The sequence below is a fragment of the Echeneis naucrates genome, chromosome 18 (assembly GCF_900963305.1).
Source record: "Echeneis naucrates chromosome 18, fEcheNa1.1, whole genome shotgun sequence".
NCBI classification, from domain to species: domain Eukaryota; kingdom Metazoa; phylum Chordata; class Actinopteri; order Carangiformes; family Echeneidae; genus Echeneis; species Echeneis naucrates.
Genome location: NC_042528.1, coordinates 10470935 through 10492029, shown reverse-complemented (window position 1 = coordinate 10492029; position 21095 = coordinate 10470935). Strand labels below are relative to the sequence as shown.

Genomic DNA, 21095 nt, shown 5'->3' with positions numbered 1-21095 from the left:
TGCTTAAGTTTCTCTCTCTTTCTTATTAGTCACTTGCTTGCAGCTGTGGAAATAACATAACCACTTTTATAGTCAATAGTTTCACAGCTGTAGCGATGTTCACAACAGACACACACTTCACCCTCCCCTATATACTTTTACGTCCATCTACACGCTCTTTTCATGTCAATAGGCTGCAACCTCCGACTGAAAAAACAAAAGGATGAGTACTATCCAATAAATAATTGCTGCGTTGGTCGTCAGGCCCCTCAGCTGCTCAAACAAAGGGCAGAGGTCAACTTATTGTTTGTCAGCTGACCAAAAACTACCCTGGCCTATTGGTGGAAAGTAGAAAGTGGAAAGTCTGATTTTAAAAAAAAAACAAAAAACTTTTCAGTCTACTTGGTGGTCACTGCAATTACCACCATGATGGTGGACTCGTGTTGACTCTATTTTAGGGGGTCTGCTGCTTCCTGCTGCTCAGGAGCTGAACTACACACACCCACTGAGACCTTAGATCGACACGATCAAATGATATTAACACTAAATGAGGCTTCAGGATGGAGTCAGAATGTTTCAGTTTTTTCACTCCAGGTCTGATTTTCCAGTCGTCTCCAGCGCAGTGAATTATGGGATGAGTTTGTAGACAAAATAGCATGAATCACATTGGGAGGATAATTTGAATTGTTTAAAAATTTGTGACGCTTTAAAATACCAACAAAAAAAACTTTTACTTCATCAAAACCAAAACTATCTTCACAGCTAAAGGTAAAACTATCACCCTCTCAACAACAAACCAACTTCTTCTATAGTTAATATAGTTAATAATTCATTCAACTCCAGCATTCACCCAGCTCCACCTACAGCAAGAGATAGAGAGGGTGCTGTACCGCTGTGAAAAATTACAAAATAAATAAAATAGGCAATGTAGAAACAGAATAAAATTTCTATGAGTGCACTGGCAGTTGTAAATAGATTGAGGAATTTAAAGAGAAATGGAAAAAATACAAACATGTCTTCCTCACCGTCAACATCGAATCTTATTCCTTTCCCAAACAGTATCTGTCCACATGAAGCCAAAGGGCAGTGATACTTCTCAGTGTCAGACAGGTTCACATTCCTTTCCCATAAGTTATTAACACAGCTCCTCTATGCTGAGAGCCTTCACACACACAGCAGCAGCAGTGTGTGTGTGTGTAGCAATGTGGACTCACAGGATTCTCAGGTGAGAGTGTTTTGAAACGGTAAACTGGTTCAGGTCGGAGTCACTGACCCAGCCTGGCTGCACAGAGTCAGGCACCACTGCTGGAGGAAAAACTGGACTCCAGACAGCAGAAATCTTAAAAAGAAGAGCGAGAGAGAGAAAAAAAAGAAACTCGAAAAAAAAAAAAAAAAGGCTACCTAAAAATGTAAAACTAAAATTGTTACACAGTTAAATTCAGAGTCTACTGCTGGTTTTTCCACAGTGCTACATGGCCTGGATCTCAGTCATTTCCAGATTATAGAATCCTTCTCTGATGTAGACAGAGAATTGATTGTTGCCTTTAAACTGGTAATAGAAGGTATTGAAAGAGAGGGAGTGAGGTCGCTGCCCCATGACTGGCAGTGGAGGAACACAAACAAAGTCATATCACACTGTCTCCAAGGTCGGCCTAAACCAGAGCACCATATAAAAGTCCATATAACAAAAGTCAAAATTTTCAAAAATCTGCTCTCAGGATTTAGAGAAACAATTTTAAAGTCATTTCAAGTCATTTTAGAGTACGAAGAGACTTACAGGCTCCGAAAAGTGGGTCAACTTCACATCCTTCACTCTGTGTTCAGGTTCGTCCAGATAGATAGATAGATAGTTTTGGTAAAGGGGTCAAGCTGCATCTCCACCAGAAAGTAGTGTTTGCGTAACTCAGGTAGTGCGGATTTGTGGTTGTCAGCGCTCTTACAAAAGGGAGTGAGGGGATTAAATTCAATATTCATAGCTGGCAGATTTTGCATCAAGGAGGTCCAGAGTTCAAACAACAAAATGCTTGGTTGTCCGACAGCTGGTATCATTTTCCACCAACCATATGTACCACAAATGGATTTTTCTAGAACATAATGGGGCCACCATTTTTATGGTTTGGGTGGCGTTTTAGACCATCACGGGGCACCAAGCGTGTGTGTTTTATTTTACACAGACTGACCCCAAGGGGGTGCTAACAGTATTCACTAGGTGAGATGCTTGTTGTTGCGTTGTGCCCAGCACTCAGTTGCACATTTGTATATACCTTCTTCTTCTTTCTGAATTCGTTTGCGCAGTGCAGTGTATATCAACAGCATAAGACAAAATGGCTCGGACAAGCAATTGTCACATAAACAGATTTAAAGGGGCTTTAATCTGTATATGAATGCGTTATCTTGGTTACACGTACTGGTTTGAGAAGAACTGTGAGGTGTGGACTCTGAGGACAAAAGGCAGTTCATTTAACAAGCAGTTTTGGCCATAAAACATTGCATGTTTCATACATAACCAGGTCAATCCCTTGACAAACAGGAAACATGCAGATCTAAGAGCGATTTGGTCCACATTCTTGCTCTTTGTCAGGATTTTGAATCATCTAAGATGTCAAGACTAAACCTGAAAGATTTAGATCAGTGATTCACATCCTCTCTCAACTCATGACCCACTTAACAAAAAACTCAAATAAATAGCCCAAATTTCACATCAGAGTGTACTTTTATTGTTAATGATAGTGACTGAACTGAAAACAGGGTAGGTTTAACTATTCCTCTTTTTTTTTTTTTTTTTTTGGATAGTTTAGAGACTGTTATTAATTCATTTATTGTGCTAAATAGCATATTTTATTATATAGCAAACAATTAGGTCTGATGAAAGGATAAAAGTGTAAAATCGTGTTTTTTTTTTTTCTTTCTTTTTTTGTTTCCATTCGAAAAAATTTGAATGCAATAATTACTATTAAAGTTACTGAATTGTTTTGACCCCCAAGCCATGGTTTGGGAAACATTGACTTAAATGTTAGTTTTTACAAACGTTTGGCCTTTATGCTCACACAATTATTTGCATAATTATGTTTCTACTTTTACTTTTATTTTTATATATAGAAATTTCCCAGTTTAGTAAATCTATCTGTATATATTATTAATTGCATATTCATATTCATGAATAGAGAGACCCTAACCCTAACCCTCTCTTTGTGTATTCCCCTTATGTACCTCAGTCGGGGACCCAATTATTGGCTGATAATGAAAATTGAATTAAGCACTGAAGTAATTCAATCATTAAGTAATCGTTCATTTGGATGGAGTGTTATCCATAAACCTAACTGATTTTCTTATTTACATTATAAATATAGTCGAGAAATCTCCATCAGTACCTCACATACATTACTACCTTAATAATAAAATTTTGTAACACATTTATAATTCTTCAATTACACCAGTAATACAACATCAACGGGATATTTAGTAAGTTTATTCAGTTCTATTCAAACAACCCCATGTTACTCTAGACTTGGTTTAACTTTGAAATGTGCATCCATCATACTTTCCTCATGTTGTTGACATGCAGAAGTTAGAGGTCTGATCGAAGCAAAAGAAACAAAGTTGCTTGCCTATAGTTCTTGCAATTGTAGCTAAGGTAGGGAGTTTTGGTGTGTAATAGAATTTTTTTATTTTGCCCTGTCACCCTCCTCCCTCTCTCAATCTCTCCCTCTCACACATACACACCAAAATGCAGCAGAAAACAAAAAGTGTGTTTCTTCCTCTGCCTGATCAAATCAAATATCTATCATCATCATCTCCACATTCAAACAAAGCTAATTACACATATTAAATAAATAAATATAGTGTACAATAACTGAAAAAATGAATAGGCAGAAGCTAATAGCTTATCTTTGCCTGTCCTATCCTAATTAATTGTGTAATTAATGTGTATATTTTTGAAGAATTGCAAAGCACTGATCTCATAAAGAGGAGGAATGGGAGGAAAAGTTTGAAGCTGAGGACTCCATTATCTGCATCACAGACTCCTACCCTCTCACAGTAGGCACAAAAAAAAAACTGAAACAAAAACACCACCAACGTGTGGAAATTATATTAAACATAGTATGCATTGTGTTAGCCCCACATGTCCTTGGGTTTCAAAACTTCTGCTTTCTTGGCCTTGTTTGTTTTGTTTTGTTTTTTTTTTGAAACCTTTGCCTCATTACAATGACATGCATGTTTAACCACAATGGTTTTGTTATGTTTTAGTAGCAGAAATACATCTTTCAAACTTTCAAAGTCCCATAGAGATAAGGATAGCGTGAAAGGTGTCCTCTTTGATTATAAAGTCTGTCTGAGTTCAACATTAATACTGTGAAATAAACTGAAAACCAAGACTGAATACAAGCTGCCAGAAGTTATATGCCTTTTTGATGTTAAAATAAAAGAGAAGAGCAATCGCTCTCAATGTGACAAAAAACTACACTGAGATAATTTTCGGCTCTTAACACCACAAACATATTTTCTTATCAATGCCAAGATTTACTGACAATTACAGCGAAAGTGTAAATTGTGGGTCCTTTAAACTTTAAATGATTTCATTGATCAATTTGGTCAATTAAGAAAGGGTTAGGGTTAGCATTTGAGGAAAGAAGCGCTTGAGCAAAGAAATAATTTCTTTGTCTTTTCATGGTGCACTTGGGGGTCTGGAAGTGGGTCTGAGATTCAAGGGTCTATGGTTGTGTGAAGGACAGTACTCAAAGATGGTTCCTGTTGGGATGCTTCTAAAGTCCCCCATAGTACCCTTGCCAAAAGTATTTCCACGTCAGGTTAGACCTGAAATTCACTTCATTTAAGTACCATTGGAAAAGATTGCATTTATAACACTGCGGGCATTCTCTTTAAAACGACAGAGCACCTTTCATTTAATTTGCTGCGTGTGAACTGTATGTAAATCAGACTGACAACAAAGATGCCCACTATTTGCAAATTTACTTCCTGAGTAACACTTTGTGTTCAGAGAATAGCAGACTAAAACAGGCTGCATGTATAGGTCTGGCTTGGTGTTCAAAGGTGTCAACAAATGAGATCGTTTTTTTTTTTTTTTTTATCTGTTCTTCCTTTTGAGGTTTTGACTTCCTATTACTGTTTTGCACACCCATGTAGCTCGTGCGGGGTACTATTGACTAATCATTAATAACGTGAGACGGAACACATCACATCCAGACAATAGAGGTGAGCATTTTTTTTTTTATCCTTGTGCAAGTGGGTTGAAGTGAAAGCTTCAGTGTTGCTGATAAACCAAAAATTTAAACAATTTATCAATTGTCTATTGTTAGCCACGCAATGATAAAATGCTTCATTGTTTTAAATTATATTTTGAGTTTTAGCTTTTTAAAGTTATTCTTCATGCTGTAGTTCTGGCTTCATCAGCAGAATTAAAATTACAAATAGCCAGTTACTAACACATTGACCACACCTCATTGAAATTATATAAAGTGTTCCCCATAACACTTTTCTAAAGACATAAATCAAAGTGTTTAAATCATGCTGTGTACCTTTCTTATTTTCTTTTTTTTACTTTTACTGCTATATAATAAATTCATCAACAGGTAGAAATACCGATGTAAAGTGCATTCAGTTACTGTAACAGTTCAACTGCTAATCTTGAGTAGAACTGCAGAGAGCATGTGGTTGATGTGAAAGATAAGATTATTAAAAGTTAGAGGCTGTGATAATGATTTTTTTTGAAGAGTAACAGATCACAGCCAGCATCCACTGACACCACAAAACATCCTGCCGTTAGCAGGTGAAATCAACAGTACAGTGACATTTTATGTGGTTCTATGCTGTAATGTTAAAATTTGGGGTTGTTATTTCTGAGCACGAGTGCCCAAATCATCAGTGGGTCTGTGACATTGGCCTGTCCAGATATGGAGAGTTGAACTGATGTCTGTGGTTGTAACGATGAGGTTAATTTCTCTGGACAACATTCACAGAATTAAGCCTTTGCTTCTTTCTATTTTTCTATGAAATGTTTTAGTACTAATATTAAAGAAATGAACACTTCATAAATAACAAGACATATCATTGCATGCTAAAGCCACTGTCAGATGAACGATAACACAATTATTGTGGTGTTAGAACATTTCTCCGTTTTCCAGTTATTCAGCAGTTTGTGAAGAATGTGATGATGTTATCGTATATGAGCCTAAAGTACATTTTGCTCGCTTAGAAAAACCTCAAATTGGCATTGTTACTGCGCATAAAACTAAATAAGTAAATAGCAATACAATGTTGAAGGAGAACACCTTAGTAAGTCAAATTCTAAATTTGAAATAAAATTGTCACTTCTTGTTTTAACTCCTTCTCTGTTGTAGGTCACAGCACTGTGACGTCACAAAGATGGTTCATTGTCATTTCAATCATACGGCAAACATCACCGTGAATCCATCACACCAAGTCAACTTGAGTTCTTTGAAAATTTTCATCATTTCCCTCCATGGCGTGGTCTCTACCATTGGCATCATAGAAAACCTCCTCATCCTTGCAGTAGTGGGCTTCCACGTCCGCCGCTCTGTCATCAGCATGTGGATCCTGAACCTGGCAGCCTCTGACCTGCTGGCCACCTTGTCCCTGCCCTTCTTCACGCTTTACATGGCGCGGGGCGACACCTGGACACTGGGCCCAACCTTCTGCCGCATCCATTCTTCCATCTTCTTCCTCAACATGTTTTTTAGTGCCTTCCTTCTGGCAGCGATCTCAATGGACCGCTGCCTTGTGGTGCTGAGACCCGTCTGGGCCCAAAACCATAGGAACGTCAAGGCAGTTGGGAAGATATGCGGGGCGATTTGGGCCTTGGCTATTCTGTGCACAATCCCCTTCTACATATACCGTGACACCACAACCCTACCCAGCGGCAAGACTCTGTTACTACAATTATGCTAGAGGCTTCCTCCCCAGTGAGCCATATGATCTGAAAGCTTTGTGTAAATATCGCAAGGAGGCTTTGGCCTTCATGAAGCTCTTCTTAGCCTTCCTCATCCCTCTGCTAGTCATCATCCTCAGCTATTCCGCTGTAAGTGCTACCTTGGCGCACAGAGGCTGCCGACGCCCTTCCGTTTGTTCGGCTCGTCGTGGCAGTGGTGGTGACTTTCATACTCTGCTGGACTCCGACCACCTTTTTATCATCTTAGAGGTGATGGCTGCCAATGGAAGTGCATTGCAGACACAAGCAAGCAAAGCCCTCCCAGTGTCAGCAACCATCGGCTTCCTCAACAGCGTCCTGAACCCCATTCTGTACGTGTTTAGCTGTCCTGACCTGTGCAGTAAGATCAGACATTCCCTGGGCGCAGTGATGGAGAGCGTTCTGGCTGAGGATCTGGCAGAGCTGGCACGGCGCCGCAGCTCCGGGCGAAGCTCCATCAGCATCTCCAGGTCATTAAACAGGCTTCAGAATTCTACTGGGAATGTGAATTTGAAATCAGAGGAACTGGCGCTGGAGCAAACTACTATTACAGCTATTTAGTAATACATGAAAAAATATTGATTGAAAAATTCGCCCAGAATTTTTTTCTATTGGTCAATATTGCTATTGATGCTGCTGTGTGTTTGCAACTTAATCCATGTTTACCAGCTGTGCTATAAGCATAATATCATCTGATTAGTTTGTATTCACCTCTTGCACAGCTACTGTATGTATGTAATGCTTCTCACTACCTGAATAGATATATCAAATTAAGAAGCAGCCAATCAGGTTTAATCACTTCTGTTCCTGGTAGGCTTTTAATTTGTTTCTGCTTAAGTCCCATGTGTTACACATTTCCTGTTTGTGTGTGTGTGTGTGTGTGTGTGGTGTGTGTGGGGTGATATTTGTCTTTTTAAAAGAAAAAAGACCCTTTCAGTGTAGTTTTACATCATATATATATGTATATATATGTGTTCTGTGACTTTCACAGGCCTCTACCTAAAAATTAGCTTTCCTTTCTTTCCTTGACATCTGAATATTTGGTTAGAATGACTTAAATGGCATGACCTGAATACACACAGTCAGTGTTTGCTTGAATTGCAGCACTTCTCCTGTTCAAATTAATGAAAACTGCTGGAATGCAAAGAAAACCAAGAAAATAAAAAAAAATTAATTAAAGCACTTATTTCAACTTCAAATCATGTGTTGATACATCACTCCCTTTTTTTTTTATTTCTTTCACGAAAAATGTGTCAGCTCTGAGTCACGTGTGAGAACTCTAGAGATTTTATCTGCCTGTTTGGTGCACATGAATATGGTGAACTTTACACAGAATGTTCTCATTGTGTCCAAGGTCAGATTCTGATAAAAAAAAAAAAAAACAACCTGAATAACTTATTTCTAACAGTTTATGTCTTTTCTTTGAAGGCACAAAGTTGTATTTGTCATATTTTCATTCCACTTTTGACAAATATGAAACAATTTTCCACATTCTGAGTTAATTAGACACAAATTATTACCGATGTGATTAAAATCAGCAGACCAAGTCTTTAGGCCTTGGAGTCTTTGTTTTAAGCACATTTTCTATTTTCATCAGCTTCTGAATCAGTATTTAGATATCTATAAATGAGAAGCTAAAACCAAAAACTGCAGTAGCAGAAACCCTATGCATATCCACTGGGTGGCACAATTGCTTAGTGTAGTCAGGACTGTGGTCATATCGGAAGAGGATTATTGTGTCTAGTTTCTTTCTCCCCCTCGGCGTCTGTATTGGCTCTGATACTGAGGCTCTGTTTTTTCCCGGCATTCTGCCCCCTTCCCAGGCACGGCAGGGACCTTTGCAGCTCTAGCCGAGCATCGGGACACAGGAAGATGTAGAAGAGAGGGTCCAGCAGGGTGTTGAGGCTGGTGAGACCGTAGCACAGGCGATAGATGAGGAAAATAGAACGTTCCAATCCGCATGGCTCATCAGTCAGCAGCAAGGACACAAACCTGTATCCACCAATAAGGTGATACGGCCCGAAGACGACAATAAAATTGATGGTGATGACAACCAATATGCCCACAATTTTGTTACGCTCGTGGTCTGACAGAGAAGGGGATCGTCGGAGTGTCACCCCAATGTGAGCTGAGGTGTATCTGAGGAGGAAGCAGAGATGCAGCAGATTATTGCTCTGCTAGGTCAACAGAACATACAAGGTGGCTTATTTATAGGAAAATCTGAGGTTTTGCGATTAAAGCCATGGGATGCTACTGCTCAAATAGCACTTCAGCCTCAAAGAGGTTGTTTGTAAAACATCTGCGTCTCCTTTGCTGCTCCAAAAATTTGGCGATTTAGATGACTGATAAGTTCTTGTCAGACCACTTTACATGAACAGGTTGAAACAAGAACTACCTCACTGAGTGTTTAGGGTTAACTCACCCTAGTATGGCACATGGCAGCAGAAATCCAAGGACCACAGTAGTGATCTTGAAGAGGGCGTATCTGGGACTGACGGGGTACTGCTCCAGGCACAACAGTCTGTCAGAGTCAAAGACTGATGGGAGCAGTCCACTCAGACAGAACAGGAAGGTGAGGGTCCACATGGCTACACCTAACACTGCTGCCACCCTGACCGTCCGCACCCTGCGGCTGCTCAGTGGGTACACGATGGCCAGGCAGCGGTCCAGCGCTATCAGGCACAGGAACATGACGCTGGCATAGACGTTCACATAAAACACGTAACCGACCAGCTCACAGGTTAGTTGGCCATAGGGCCAGCGGTGCGCGCCCTGCAGGTAGATGATCCACAGGGGTAAGGTGAGCAGCTGCAGGAGATCTGACAGCAGCAGGTTGAGGATGTAGACCAGCTGGCAGCTTCCCCCGCCCGAGCGACCCAGTTGGTACAGTCCCCAGAGAGACAGCAGGTTGCTAGGGAGGCCCAAGGAGAAGATCAGGCCATAGATACAGGTCAAGCCGAACCTGTCCATGTCTAAAGGGAAGTTGCAGCTTTCATTGGACATTTCACTGCCAGTCGAACACCTGACATGGGAAACTAAAATAAACCTCACTCTAACGTGGACTGACACTCACAGTGGGTGTAGAAATACCCATTCATTCACTTAAAGATCTTGAAGACATAAAGGTCCAAGTTTGACTCATCTACTTGTCATTGGTCCATTGTGTAATATTCACAAAAGCATTTTCCTCCAAAGGAGGTCAGCGTCACACTTCATGCTACCAGCCGCCAGTTCCTCAAAGAACCCAGGATCCATTAAGGGAAGTAGCACAGGACCTGCAAAACACAGAGATGTGCATTTTACTGTCAGTAAGTACACAGGGAATTAAACCAAAAATCCCAAAGCAAGCCTTTCCACTCACCTCTCTGGGCTGCGACTAGGTTCCACTGAGGCTCACTGTCCACTCTGCAGCTCAGTGACCTGCACTCAAGAAAATGTTGGGAACACGGTGTCTCGACCAAGCCTCATCTATTCTGTGATCGTTTCCTCCACAGGAAGCCCACTTCTTCAGCTTTAAAGGCAACATCCTGAGGCAGGAGAATGCCTTTCTCCTCCAGAACAAAAACACACACTCTCCCTTTCTCTCTCTCTCTCTCTCTCATTTAGGCCAGTAGTAGAGAGGATGATTGAGGTGAACAGGGGCTTTGAGGGGTGGAACTAATATTCAGTGTCCACTAATGCCCTCTAGATTGTTGACTTTTGGCTCTCTGCCATCAAACACATTAACTCATTTGCTGTATGCTGTCTTCAAACATGCTTTTCAACACATTTGAAAATAGTTTCTATGATGTAAACATGTAGGAATTCTTTTAGGTGTTTTAAAAGTAAACAAAAATAACTTTTCTCCTTATTAAGTGAACTTGCAAAGTTGCAAAGTGTGTGTGCTTGGACAATATATGTGAAGGAAACATAAATCTGTTCTCATGGTCAAAAAGCCCCAAGATTGTGTTGTGCATGCGCATGTGAGTGTGTGTTGAGGTTGTGAGTAAGGTTACATGATGCTCAGTTTGCTGAAAATGAGAACAAATCAGTGCAAAACTCAACTGCGGGACAAAGCCAACAGGGTGCTGTGCATGCACATGCCTGATCTGCAAGACTGAGTTAGATAAAACTAAGGACAAATATGTTGCAGGAAAACAAATGTAGATGTTAGATGACACGACAGATTAAAACTCCAATCTCCAAACCTGGTTAACCTAAAACTGTTGGTAGGCAGTGAATATGTTAAATTTAACCCAGATGAAATTTTCTCAGGCACCCCTGGGAGAAGAAAAAAAATGTACACAATTGAAATTGTGTTGGTGAAGAATGGATAAGTTTGGGACAATGGGTCCAAGACATTTTTTTACTACATGGTTTCAAAAGCAGGAGGATCTAATCACTCACTTTGTTTCCTTTAAATGTCACCAATCTTTGATTTATTAAATAATTCGCTATTAAGATGACGAGCCCCCAGAAATGTTACCTACTCCCTGCCCCTGTGTATATTTCTTTGGGCATGAGGAGAGATATGAGCTCAACACTGCACACACAGCAAATCTGCAGGCGCAGTGTTCCTGGACAAGGTCCAGGTATAGAAACATCATGGTAAGAAATTCTTGCAGAAGACTGGCTGCACACTGCAGGGGGTCCACTGTTCCAGAAATCATTCAGTACGTTTACATGCACAGTTAAGTACATTTTTGGTTATAGCTTGATAAAGCCATCTAATCAGACTTCTGTCCTTGCCCCAGTATACTGTACATGCACGAAATGGATTTATTTGTCGCCTGCGCTACGATTGGTGACGATATGCGCTCTTTCGGCTTGTGGGTAACGGGCCACTACTGATTGACCTGTGACGTCACAGACCACAACCAAGGTGGAAAGAAAAAAAAGACCTAGCTAGCTAGCAACTTAGCCTCTCTATCTGCCCAAAAATGGGCTTTTGCTGCAGATTTTTCTTTTGTCTGACCTCCTACGCTTGCATTTACGTTTGACTTCTGGGTCATAGCTTAGCGCAAAACTTTAGCACACTCCTCCAGCTCCAGTCCGACTGTCCGTGTACATGTAGGAGTAGGTCGACTTTGAAGCCACTGCCATGTGTTTCAGCCTTGACCCCTCGGAGGTACCGGCCCAATTGAACTGAGTGAAGCTCATACAGCAAGCTGGAATGCTTTCCAACTCATCAGTTTGTGGTCGTTGTGTTTGTTACAGGAGGATTTTAACTTTAACAACTACCATACCTAACCCACATCAATGTTTGCTTGTTTTGTATTTATTTATTTATTTGTTTGTTTGTTGTAATTGCAACTTGCTCAGAGAAACAGATTGATGATTCTCTGTTGGCATGAATTTTGGATTTCTGTTGTTGCTGCAGAGGTGGTCTGACGCTCTCCCCTTCTTTGTAAACGCACTGCATGATGGGAACTCCTGTACTGTGCCAAAGTGAAGGGAACCACTGGTGTTTTGCCTCTTTTATTGCTTCGATCATCAATTGCTTTGCCTTCGCCTCTGTTCACACCCTTGCCAGCGGCTTTGCCTTGCTACTTGCCCAAGTCATCAGCCTGCCTGGATGGGGTGGTGTATTCACCTTCACAGCTACATGGCCTATTCCTTTGCATATGTATACACACCTTCCTGCTGCAATATGAGCCAAATACTGAATCTCCTACTTCTACTGCTGCAACCAATTTATCATCATCCCCTATGAACCATTTGTACAGCCACTTGGCTCTGTGGAATAAGGTTTGAACACCACCATAGTTTGAAAGAAATATTACTTATTCCTTCTGACCTTTAATTTCCCTGATTTATTTTGCAGCTTTATTTGTACTGGTAGCTGGGCGGCTGCTATTGTTTCCCTTTTGTCAATCCCTGAATATGCAAGTCACAATGTGCAACATACAATCAGAAAGTTTACCATTATGTAGTTGAGATCAGATTTTATATTTTGCCTGTACATAGTGCACAATGGGCTTCACCAAAATCTTCTACATGCATATTGCCATGGGATGATACTGGAATGGGATGAAACTTTGCATGTTGTGAATAGTTTAATTTATCTATGTGTCAGCCTTGTGAGAGACCTTCAGTGTGTACCACCCTCACTAAAGGCTAACCCCAAACTGAACTTTAACGAGAACTAGCTAAAATTTGTGTTTGTCACTAGGAAAGTTTGAATACAGAATAATAATTTTGTTGTATTTTTTTCTCCTACATCTAAAAAAAATGGCACCCATCTAAAATGAATAGTTCACAACAATTTAGAGTTTAAATATTTATTTTCCAAAAAGGTTACGCGAAGAAACGCGTATGATTTTCTATGAGTTCTGTTTGAATCTATCATTCAGATTTTATCTTTCTTCTGGAACTCCGGCAGCAGAGCATCCTACAAATGGAGACTGAAGCCCAGACAACAACTCCTAAGACACAACCATGATTACAACAGCCACCATACGCAGAAGTAGGTGTACCAAGGAAGGTTAATACCTGCTGACTTTAGATGGGCTGCTCCTTTATTCCTGATGACGTACTCAATCCAAAAATGGCGCTATCCATTGGAGCCATTGGACAGGTCATGATGCAACTTGGATAGTGTTGCATGTTGTTTCGATAAGATGGAGTATCCAGAATATCCCTCAGAGCCACAAGGAAATCTTCTTTGATGAGTGAATAGGCCCTCCACTACCCGGGCCGCCCCGCGCATCTTCAGCCGGTGTAGGTTGTCGAACTGGTCAAAGAGCAGCGGCAGGCCAAGAACCGGAACACCGTGGTAGATGGACTCATACACTCCATTGGTGCCTCCATGGGCCACAAAGGCACGAGTCTTGGGGTGTCCCAGAAGATCATTCTGAGGCAGCAGTTGACCAGCAGGGTGTTGTTCCCCAGGAAGAAGGCTTTTCACCTATAAACTTCCACCACGACCTTTTGCAGGGATTTCGGCAAATGCAGCAGCTATGGCGTCTGTGGACATCAGGAGGAAGGGCTGACACAAACGTCCCCAGAGACATGACCACCACCCGTGCTCCCCAGAGCTCTGCAAAATGCCTCCAGCTCAGCAGGGAGGGGGTCTGGCTTTCTTGCACTGGAACCCTTCCTATGTAGATCACGTGGGCATGGTGGGCCGGGGAACTCAAAGACAAAATCCGCTCTCACAAGCCAAATGTCAGCCGCATACTCCAAAGACAGCAAATCTGTTCCAGGAGGGAAGTGCCGCTGCAAACAGATCTGTGTAGATAATGTTAATGCTAAAGTGTTGTTCAAGACGACTGTAGATATAATGTAACCTATTCTTTGTCCTTTTCCAGAAAATTCATCTGATCCTGAAGTTCACTCCTGGAACAGGGACATAGGAGGTCGGAGAGGGAGCCATGGTGAATGGCTCTCTCCGTTGTTAATCCAGCGCACATTGAATACCATCGGCCAGTTTGAGGTACGCACCCAGAAAGACTCCTAAGGTCAGGCCAGGGTCTGTAACATTAAGTCAAACTTGGCATCCTGCAGCGTCTTCATGAAAACTGGGTCATCCATCATTGTCGCAGCTGCTCTGGCAGGATTTATGGCCAATGTGTCAACATGGATGTGATCAAATACTGCTGGCAGAAAGTGCGCGTAAACTTATCCATTTGCGGCATTCCATAACATCTCTAACGATTCTATTGTAGTAGTCCATGTCTGACTCATCCTCCAACATTGGCACATTAATGGAGGTGTACAAAGAAGAGGTACTGGGGATGTATCCAGCTCTTGGCAGAGCGCAGCCCAGTGATGTTGTGGCCTCTGGAGTGCAGCTCTTGCAGATCACCTCCATGTTGATCCAATGGCTCCCATCAATAGGCACCACCAGAATCTTGCTGCTGCTGCAACAGTAGGTTTAAGCAGTATGCAGCAGAGTGCTGTCAGCAGTAGAGGGATTGTGCGGGACATGACCTGGAGGAAACAACGGAGAGATGTAAACACATATTAACGTGCAGTGACTGAATAAAGTGTATAATTGGAATTCATTCACAGAGTTAGGAGGTTATTTATTCAAATGAAGAGTTTACGGTTGGCTCTTGGAAAAACTTTTCTTAAACCTCGTAGTATGTGCTCTAGCAGACTTGGAGTTTCTGCCTGAGGCATTTGCTCAAACAGTTGGGACTTGTGTGTGGAGGTGTGGAATCGCTGATGATTTTTTGTGCTCTGCTGAGTTAACAGGACAAGACGATCCAGTGAGGGCAGAGAGCACCCCATAATCTTTTCAGTTGATGATCCAGGACAGGAGTCCACACAGACTCCTTTAATCAGCAGTGGGGGTGGACCCACCAGCTGTTTCCTTGTGAAATCCAGGGTTACTTCCTTTGTTTTATTTTTTTTTTAGCGTTCAACTCCAGATTATTTGCATCAGCCCCAGAATGTCAGTTTTTCGATCCTCAAATTTGATTATGGTGTTTGGTGCATAGACAGCAGTGCAGTCGTGTGCAGTGAGGGCAACAGAGGACGAGGACACACCCGTGGGGAGAGCGTCTTCGATCCTGGGCTGGAAAGGCCCAGGTTGGAGCAGCTTAGAGGTGAGGGTGCCAGGGAGGATGGTGTTCAGGTGGCTCAGCGCAGTGTGAGCTGCAATCGTGATGGCAGAGTCTTCATCCAGGGTTTTCAGTTGGGAAACGCCCCTAATGCATCTTTGGAATGTGACAGTGTCCATACAGTTTAACATATCGATTTTCTGCATGTTCCTCTGCATCATTATGTGAGACCAGATCCCAATCGGTTAAGTCAAAACAGTCCTGGAGATGAAAGAAGGCAGTCTCCGCCCAAGTTCTAATGATCTGTATTTTGCGCTTGTTCTGCTGGAAGCTGGGACCAGGAACAGGGAGATATGGTCTGACTGCCAGAAATGAGGGAGAGGAATATGCTTGCTACATGGTCCAGTTTATTTTCCGCCTGGTGGCACAGGTCCAACGTTGGAAAAAGCTGGGGAGTACGGCCTTTAAGGAAGCCTGATTAAATCTCCTGGCACTGCACTCCATCCGGATGATGGTTCTGCTGCTTGTGCCAGCGCTCATAAACAGCAATCAGGAGATAAAAAGGGCCTACAGAGTACTGACCGGGCCTTCAGGTCAAGTGGACCAGTGCTGGGCTACAATCTTGCTGTTGGTGCGGCATTCATTGTGCAGGCAAATGAACAGTCCTCCAGCTCTGCTCTTACTGGAGCTGGCGTTCTGTCCTGTCGGTAGCTAGCGCGTACTGCTGTCTGCATCAGCGGCAGGCAGAGGCGGTCCCCTGGGTGAAACATCACTTGGCGCCCCCCCCCCCTCTTAACCCATTCCCCCCAACATACAAATACAGGAATATATTATATAATTTGTTATTTTACTAACATAGTGTATTAAGTACAAAAGGTGACAAGAATAGAGAAACAAATACAAAAATCAGAATAAATAAATTAAATAGAGCAAAAAATACTACTACTACTACTACAAATGAATAAAATAAAATAATAATACTATAATATAATAATGAACATAATCTGAATTCAGTGCTCAGTTCTTTTCAGGTAGTACTTGACCACATGAAAGTACAGGTGTAGATCTTGAGAGTGAGACTCCACCTGCTCAGACCCCCCCCCTCCCGCCTTTTCTTCTGACACAGACACACACAACCTGTTGACTCTCAGCAATAAGTTGATGGATAGTTAAAGTGGAAATGAGCGGTGTCATTCTAGAAATCTGGCAACTTTTTTTTTTTACACTGCGGTCGCCCACGTTGCCTGTAGCAAGAACTGGCTCTCCTCTCGTCCGACCATATTGCATCGTAATCCGGCGGCGGCTACAACTGCAGTCTGGAAAATTCAGACAGGAAAATGCCCAAAACGCACACGAAAGAGCACCCATGGAGCGCATAGAGCCGCTGCACAGCCGTCTGCTTAAAACCATTTAAAAGCAAGTGGTCTCTGCAGAGCCAAAAAGGGCCGAGGCTTGGTCGGTCACTGACTTTGTAAACTGTATAATCACATGGTGGGAGTGTATTATAGTGATAAAAGTTAGTGTAATTGTGTTTCCAATTAAATTGTTCTATTAAAAGCTCTCACCTCTCTTTCGCTGTATCCAAATCCAGGAGCTTCAGCTCTGCAGCAGGCAGGAGCACCATGTGGTATGTATTGTTCACCAGTTACATTTTCTACCTTGCAGACCACATTCGGGCAGGTCAGAGTCCAACATGTGGATTATCAGCCAAAGGTCTAAAATGTTGTGAACGGAAAAGCCTGACAATGATGTTTTTCCACTTTTGCATTTATTGGCAGATTTCTAATATCTATCCGGTGCATACTGCCGCTAGCCTGATGTCCAAAGCAGTGGTAATAATAAACATATCAGTGTTCTGGCATTTTGCTTAAACATGTTAAGTCTTAGAAATGCTCTTATGTAATAGAATCAGTACATAAAGCTAACACGTGGGTCATGGTTGGCAGTTTTTTGACCAATCTGTGTGTGTGTGTGTATGTGTGTGTGTGTGTCAGTGCAACATGACTCCTCCACTGTTACATAATTAAGTCTCTGGATATTACTTAACTTTTTATACACATTCCTATGAGAATCAGCAGGCAGGGTTGATAAAGCTGTGATCAATGAGGAAACCTCAAGGTGGACTAGAGGGGTGAAATTCATGGCGGTTTGTGATGGAGTGGCATGAAAGGAGATGTGGCGAGCAAACGTGGTGCACCAGAAGTTATGAAGTATTATGTATTTACCAACAACACTATCTAGAGAGTTTCACCATAGGAATTATCCTAATTGCAATAACCAAATAAGAACGCAGAGTTTGTGTTGCTAGAGTGAGGGACAGGACGTTGTTTCCAATTTAACATAAATATCTTATTATGCAACTCAATACTATACTACTTATGTAAAAAAAAAAAAAAAGTAATACAAATTCTCATTAACACTCATACCATTAAAAAGGCAAAACGCAAAAAGGGAAAACCTAATCAGTGCATGGCTTTACCAATGGGGGGAGAGAGAGAGAGGGTTTTGAGGAATCCCAGGGGAACACAAGCATCCCAATATTAATGGACAAAATCTAATAAAACCGAAAGGCGATGCACGGGACACAAAAAGGGAAACCTCCACCAGGACACCACGGACCACCACTGGTAGCTCTCAGCACTGGAATTGAAAACAAAAATTAGTGGGGTCAACTAAGCCAAAATATCTTGAATACATTGTTTCACTTCTTGCCAAAATTTCTGTATTTCCATACATTACCAAATACAACGGAAAAATTTACCCTTTTCCTTCCCACATTTGATACAAGTATCCGGAATAGCACTATTATATTTGTTTAGCATTTCTGGTGTTATGTACATTCGCAACAACCAATTGTATTGCAATAATTTCAGACGGGTGTTAGTAGTTCCGGATTGAGCTTTAGTACAAGCCTCTTCCCACTCCTCCACCAAGATGTCTTCCTGTAAATCCTCTCCCCGTGCTCCCAGTCGTTCCACAGAGGTTTCTGTACATCCATCCACCAGACACTTATACATTTGGAAATTAAACCCCTCCCTAAACAATTTGTGTCCATTAGTTTCTCTATAATAGATATTTCAGGAATGTCTAATGTTTGATTTTGTTGTGTCCTATATATATATATATATATATATATATATATATATATATAAAATAGGGCTTTTTGTATTCTTTTAAGAGTTTAGTGTTTGCTGAATACAGGTATGTAGAGAGGGGCAGATTTAGCTGCAGGTCCTCCTTTTCTTTCAGAGAGGAGCATCTCTTCCTGGGAAGTAGAACAGCAATGTTCTCAATTGTGCTGCCCAATAATACCAGAGCGGTTTGAGACATTTAAGTCCCCCTCTGTCAAAGGGTAAGTACAGTAGTGACAGTCGTGTCTGGGACTGTCTATTATTCCACAAAAATCTAACCAAACTGTTTTTTTAGTTCAGTGAACAGATTACCTGGGGGAGGAAGTGGAGGTTTTGAACCAAAACAAAAAGTTTAGGCAATGTATTCATTTAAGGACATTTATTCTACCTACTCGTGATATTGGTATGTGTGTCCACCTATCTAATGATTTTGAGATTTCTTGCATTAATGGTTCATAGTTACTAGCAATAATTGTTTAAATTATGGGACAATTTGGATGCTCAAGTACGTGAAACAATGCACAATTTTAAATTGAGTGGCTATATTAGGAGGATTTTTATTTTCTAATTGGTTTAAGAACATTAACTAACCCTAACCCCAGAATGGATCTATCTATCTTTTTGAGAAAGATTATTATCTCATCCGCAAATAGAGCCAGGCGGTGCTCCTGTTACCCAACTAATATGCCTGATATGTTTCATTCTTAATGCTATTGCCAGTGGTTCTATAGCCATAATAAAACAGTAAGGGGATAAGGGATCTCCTTGCCTACATCCTTTTTGTATTAAAAAAAAATTGGATATATTACGATTAGTCATATTTTCAGCATCTGATACTGTATAAAGTAGTTTCATCCATTTCTTAAAATTTTCTCCAAAGCGTGTAAGGATCTCAAATAATATGGCCATTCCACTCTGTCAACACTTTTTCAGCATCCAATGATAGTAATGCTGTATCTGCTGTCCCCTTTTCTTCAATCAATGTGTTTAGGATTCTCCTGACATTATGGAAGCCTTGCCTACCTTGGACAAAAACATTTTGATCTTTATCAATAATATGTGGGATAATTTTCTCAAGTCTTCAGGCTATTATTTTACTAAACATTTTTAAATCCACATTTAGAAGGCTGATGGGTCTGATGTTTTCACATTTGTTCTTTGGTTTGCCAGGTTTTGGTAGCAAAGTGATTAGAGCTCCTCTTAAAGATGTTGGAAGGATTCCATTGTGGTAAGTGACAATTTAAAAAAAAAAAAAAAAAAAAAAATATATATATATATATATATATATATATATGGCCAATACACAACAAACAAAGGCAGTATAGAATCAAACTATACAAATCAAAGCACAACAATAATGATAATAATAAAAGAACGTACATAACATAAACTATACCCAGATAAATAGAAATCAAGAAAATCTAACTAAAATAAAGTGACTCAACTCTACAATTGGGACCCAGGCTTCAAGTGGATGCCAGCAGGCCGACGCGAAGCAGCACATGTCCACACCCATCAGAGCAGAAAGGGCTCAGGGCTCTGTTAGCAACATGGGCTAACAGTCCCTATCGTTCACACACACAGGCTGTACAAGTGGAGGTTATCTATACATACCGTTCTGTCCACCCCCGGGGTTAATGAAGCATTGGGGAGATCACTCAGATGATCCGGGGGTGCGAAGATCAACGTTGCACCTCGTATCCATCCACCTTATTTTCAAACACGGAAGTAAATAGTGACGAACTTCCGTGTTTTTGCGCTGCACTTCCGGTCAGCCGCTTTCCCTTACCGGGGTGAAGTGTGCAAGCTAATGTTGATCAACAGTGTCGTGGGTACACTATAAAGAAACCTTCAAAAAACAAAAAAACAAGATGGGAGGCTGGTACCACCTCATCAGAGCCTTACTGACTGACAGTACCAGTATAAGTACAAAGCTTATGTACTGCCCAGTCAAAGCAAAGTTGACCTCCACTCTGCCGGGGCCTTACTACATCGGACGGTTGTTCCCGCAGTCACGCATGAAATAAAAACTCCATTGACACTTGAAAATGAGAAGATATTTTATTTAACATCAAGTTGTATGTTTAATTATATAGTCTGAAAATATTTTGGTACCATTCAGTTCTTGAAATATAATCACAAAAATAGAATTAGTGAAAAGGTCACAAACACGAACTGTTCAGAATAAAGCGAGCTCATTCAAGAAAAACCCTCCCTCATAAATTGTAATTGTTTAGTTAATGTAAACATACACATTATATATGTATGTATATCATATGTACAAATGATAGCACATTCAAGGCTCGGTGGTCTGTAACGCAATAAAAAAAAAAACAAGTGGATATGTTTTTGCCTAAATGTAGATTGCCATTTTTACTCAGCATCCTCATGGATGAACCACAGGCAAAGGGATTTATAGCCTCTCTGTACCTGCGGTAGACACAAGTTAGTTAAAAGCTACACAGTGGTGAAGAGTCCTGGGCCGGAAGTGTCGCTTCCGTGAAAAACAAGGTGAATAACGTGGCAAAAGTAATGACGCTCCAGCCAAACAAC

At 41.2% G+C, this 21095-nt stretch overlaps 1 protein-coding gene and 2 pseudogenes across 2 annotated transcripts; 1 reads left to right on the top strand and 2 right to left on the bottom strand.

Moving 5' to 3' along the window:
- Positions 1-5122: 5122 nt before the first annotated feature.
- On the top strand, positions 5123-7552 carry LOC115059083 (prostaglandin D2 receptor 2-like; annotated as a pseudogene).
- Positions 7553-7902: 350 nt separating this feature from the next.
- On the bottom strand, positions 7903-10640 carry LOC115059045 (G-protein coupled receptor 4-like). Of its 2 annotated transcripts, XM_029526635.1 has the most exons (4): positions 10287-10640; positions 9348-10200; positions 8918-9064; positions 7903-8830 (listed from the first exon to the last, which is right to left on the bottom strand). In XM_029526635.1, the coding sequence occupies exons 2-4, from the start codon at positions 9926-9928 to the stop codon at positions 8641-8643; spliced, it is 918 nt and encodes a 305-aa protein (XP_029382495.1). In that variant the 5' UTR covers positions 9929-10200; positions 10287-10640; the 3' UTR covers positions 7903-8640. The 2 variants fall into 2 exon arrangements, with proteins under 2 accessions (XP_029382495.1, XP_029382494.1); XM_029526634.1 differs by having other exon boundaries at positions 7903-9064; positions 10287-10632.
- Positions 10641-13249: 2609 nt separating this feature from the next.
- LOC115059039 (UDP-glucuronosyltransferase 2B1-like) lies at positions 13250-20263 on the bottom strand (annotated as a pseudogene).
- Positions 20264-21095: the final 832 nt, after the last annotated feature.

Bases quoted from the DNA above. Each gene is read 5' to 3' on its own strand.
- LOC115059045 (XM_029526634.1), bottom strand. From the start codon at position 9,928: ATGTCCAATGAAAGCTGCAACTTCCCTTTAGACATGGACAGGTTCGGC. The intron at 9,065-9,347 runs GTGAGTTAACCC...CTTCCTCCTCAG, and splicing joins CTGCCATGTGCCATACTAGG to ATACACCTCAGCTCACATTG.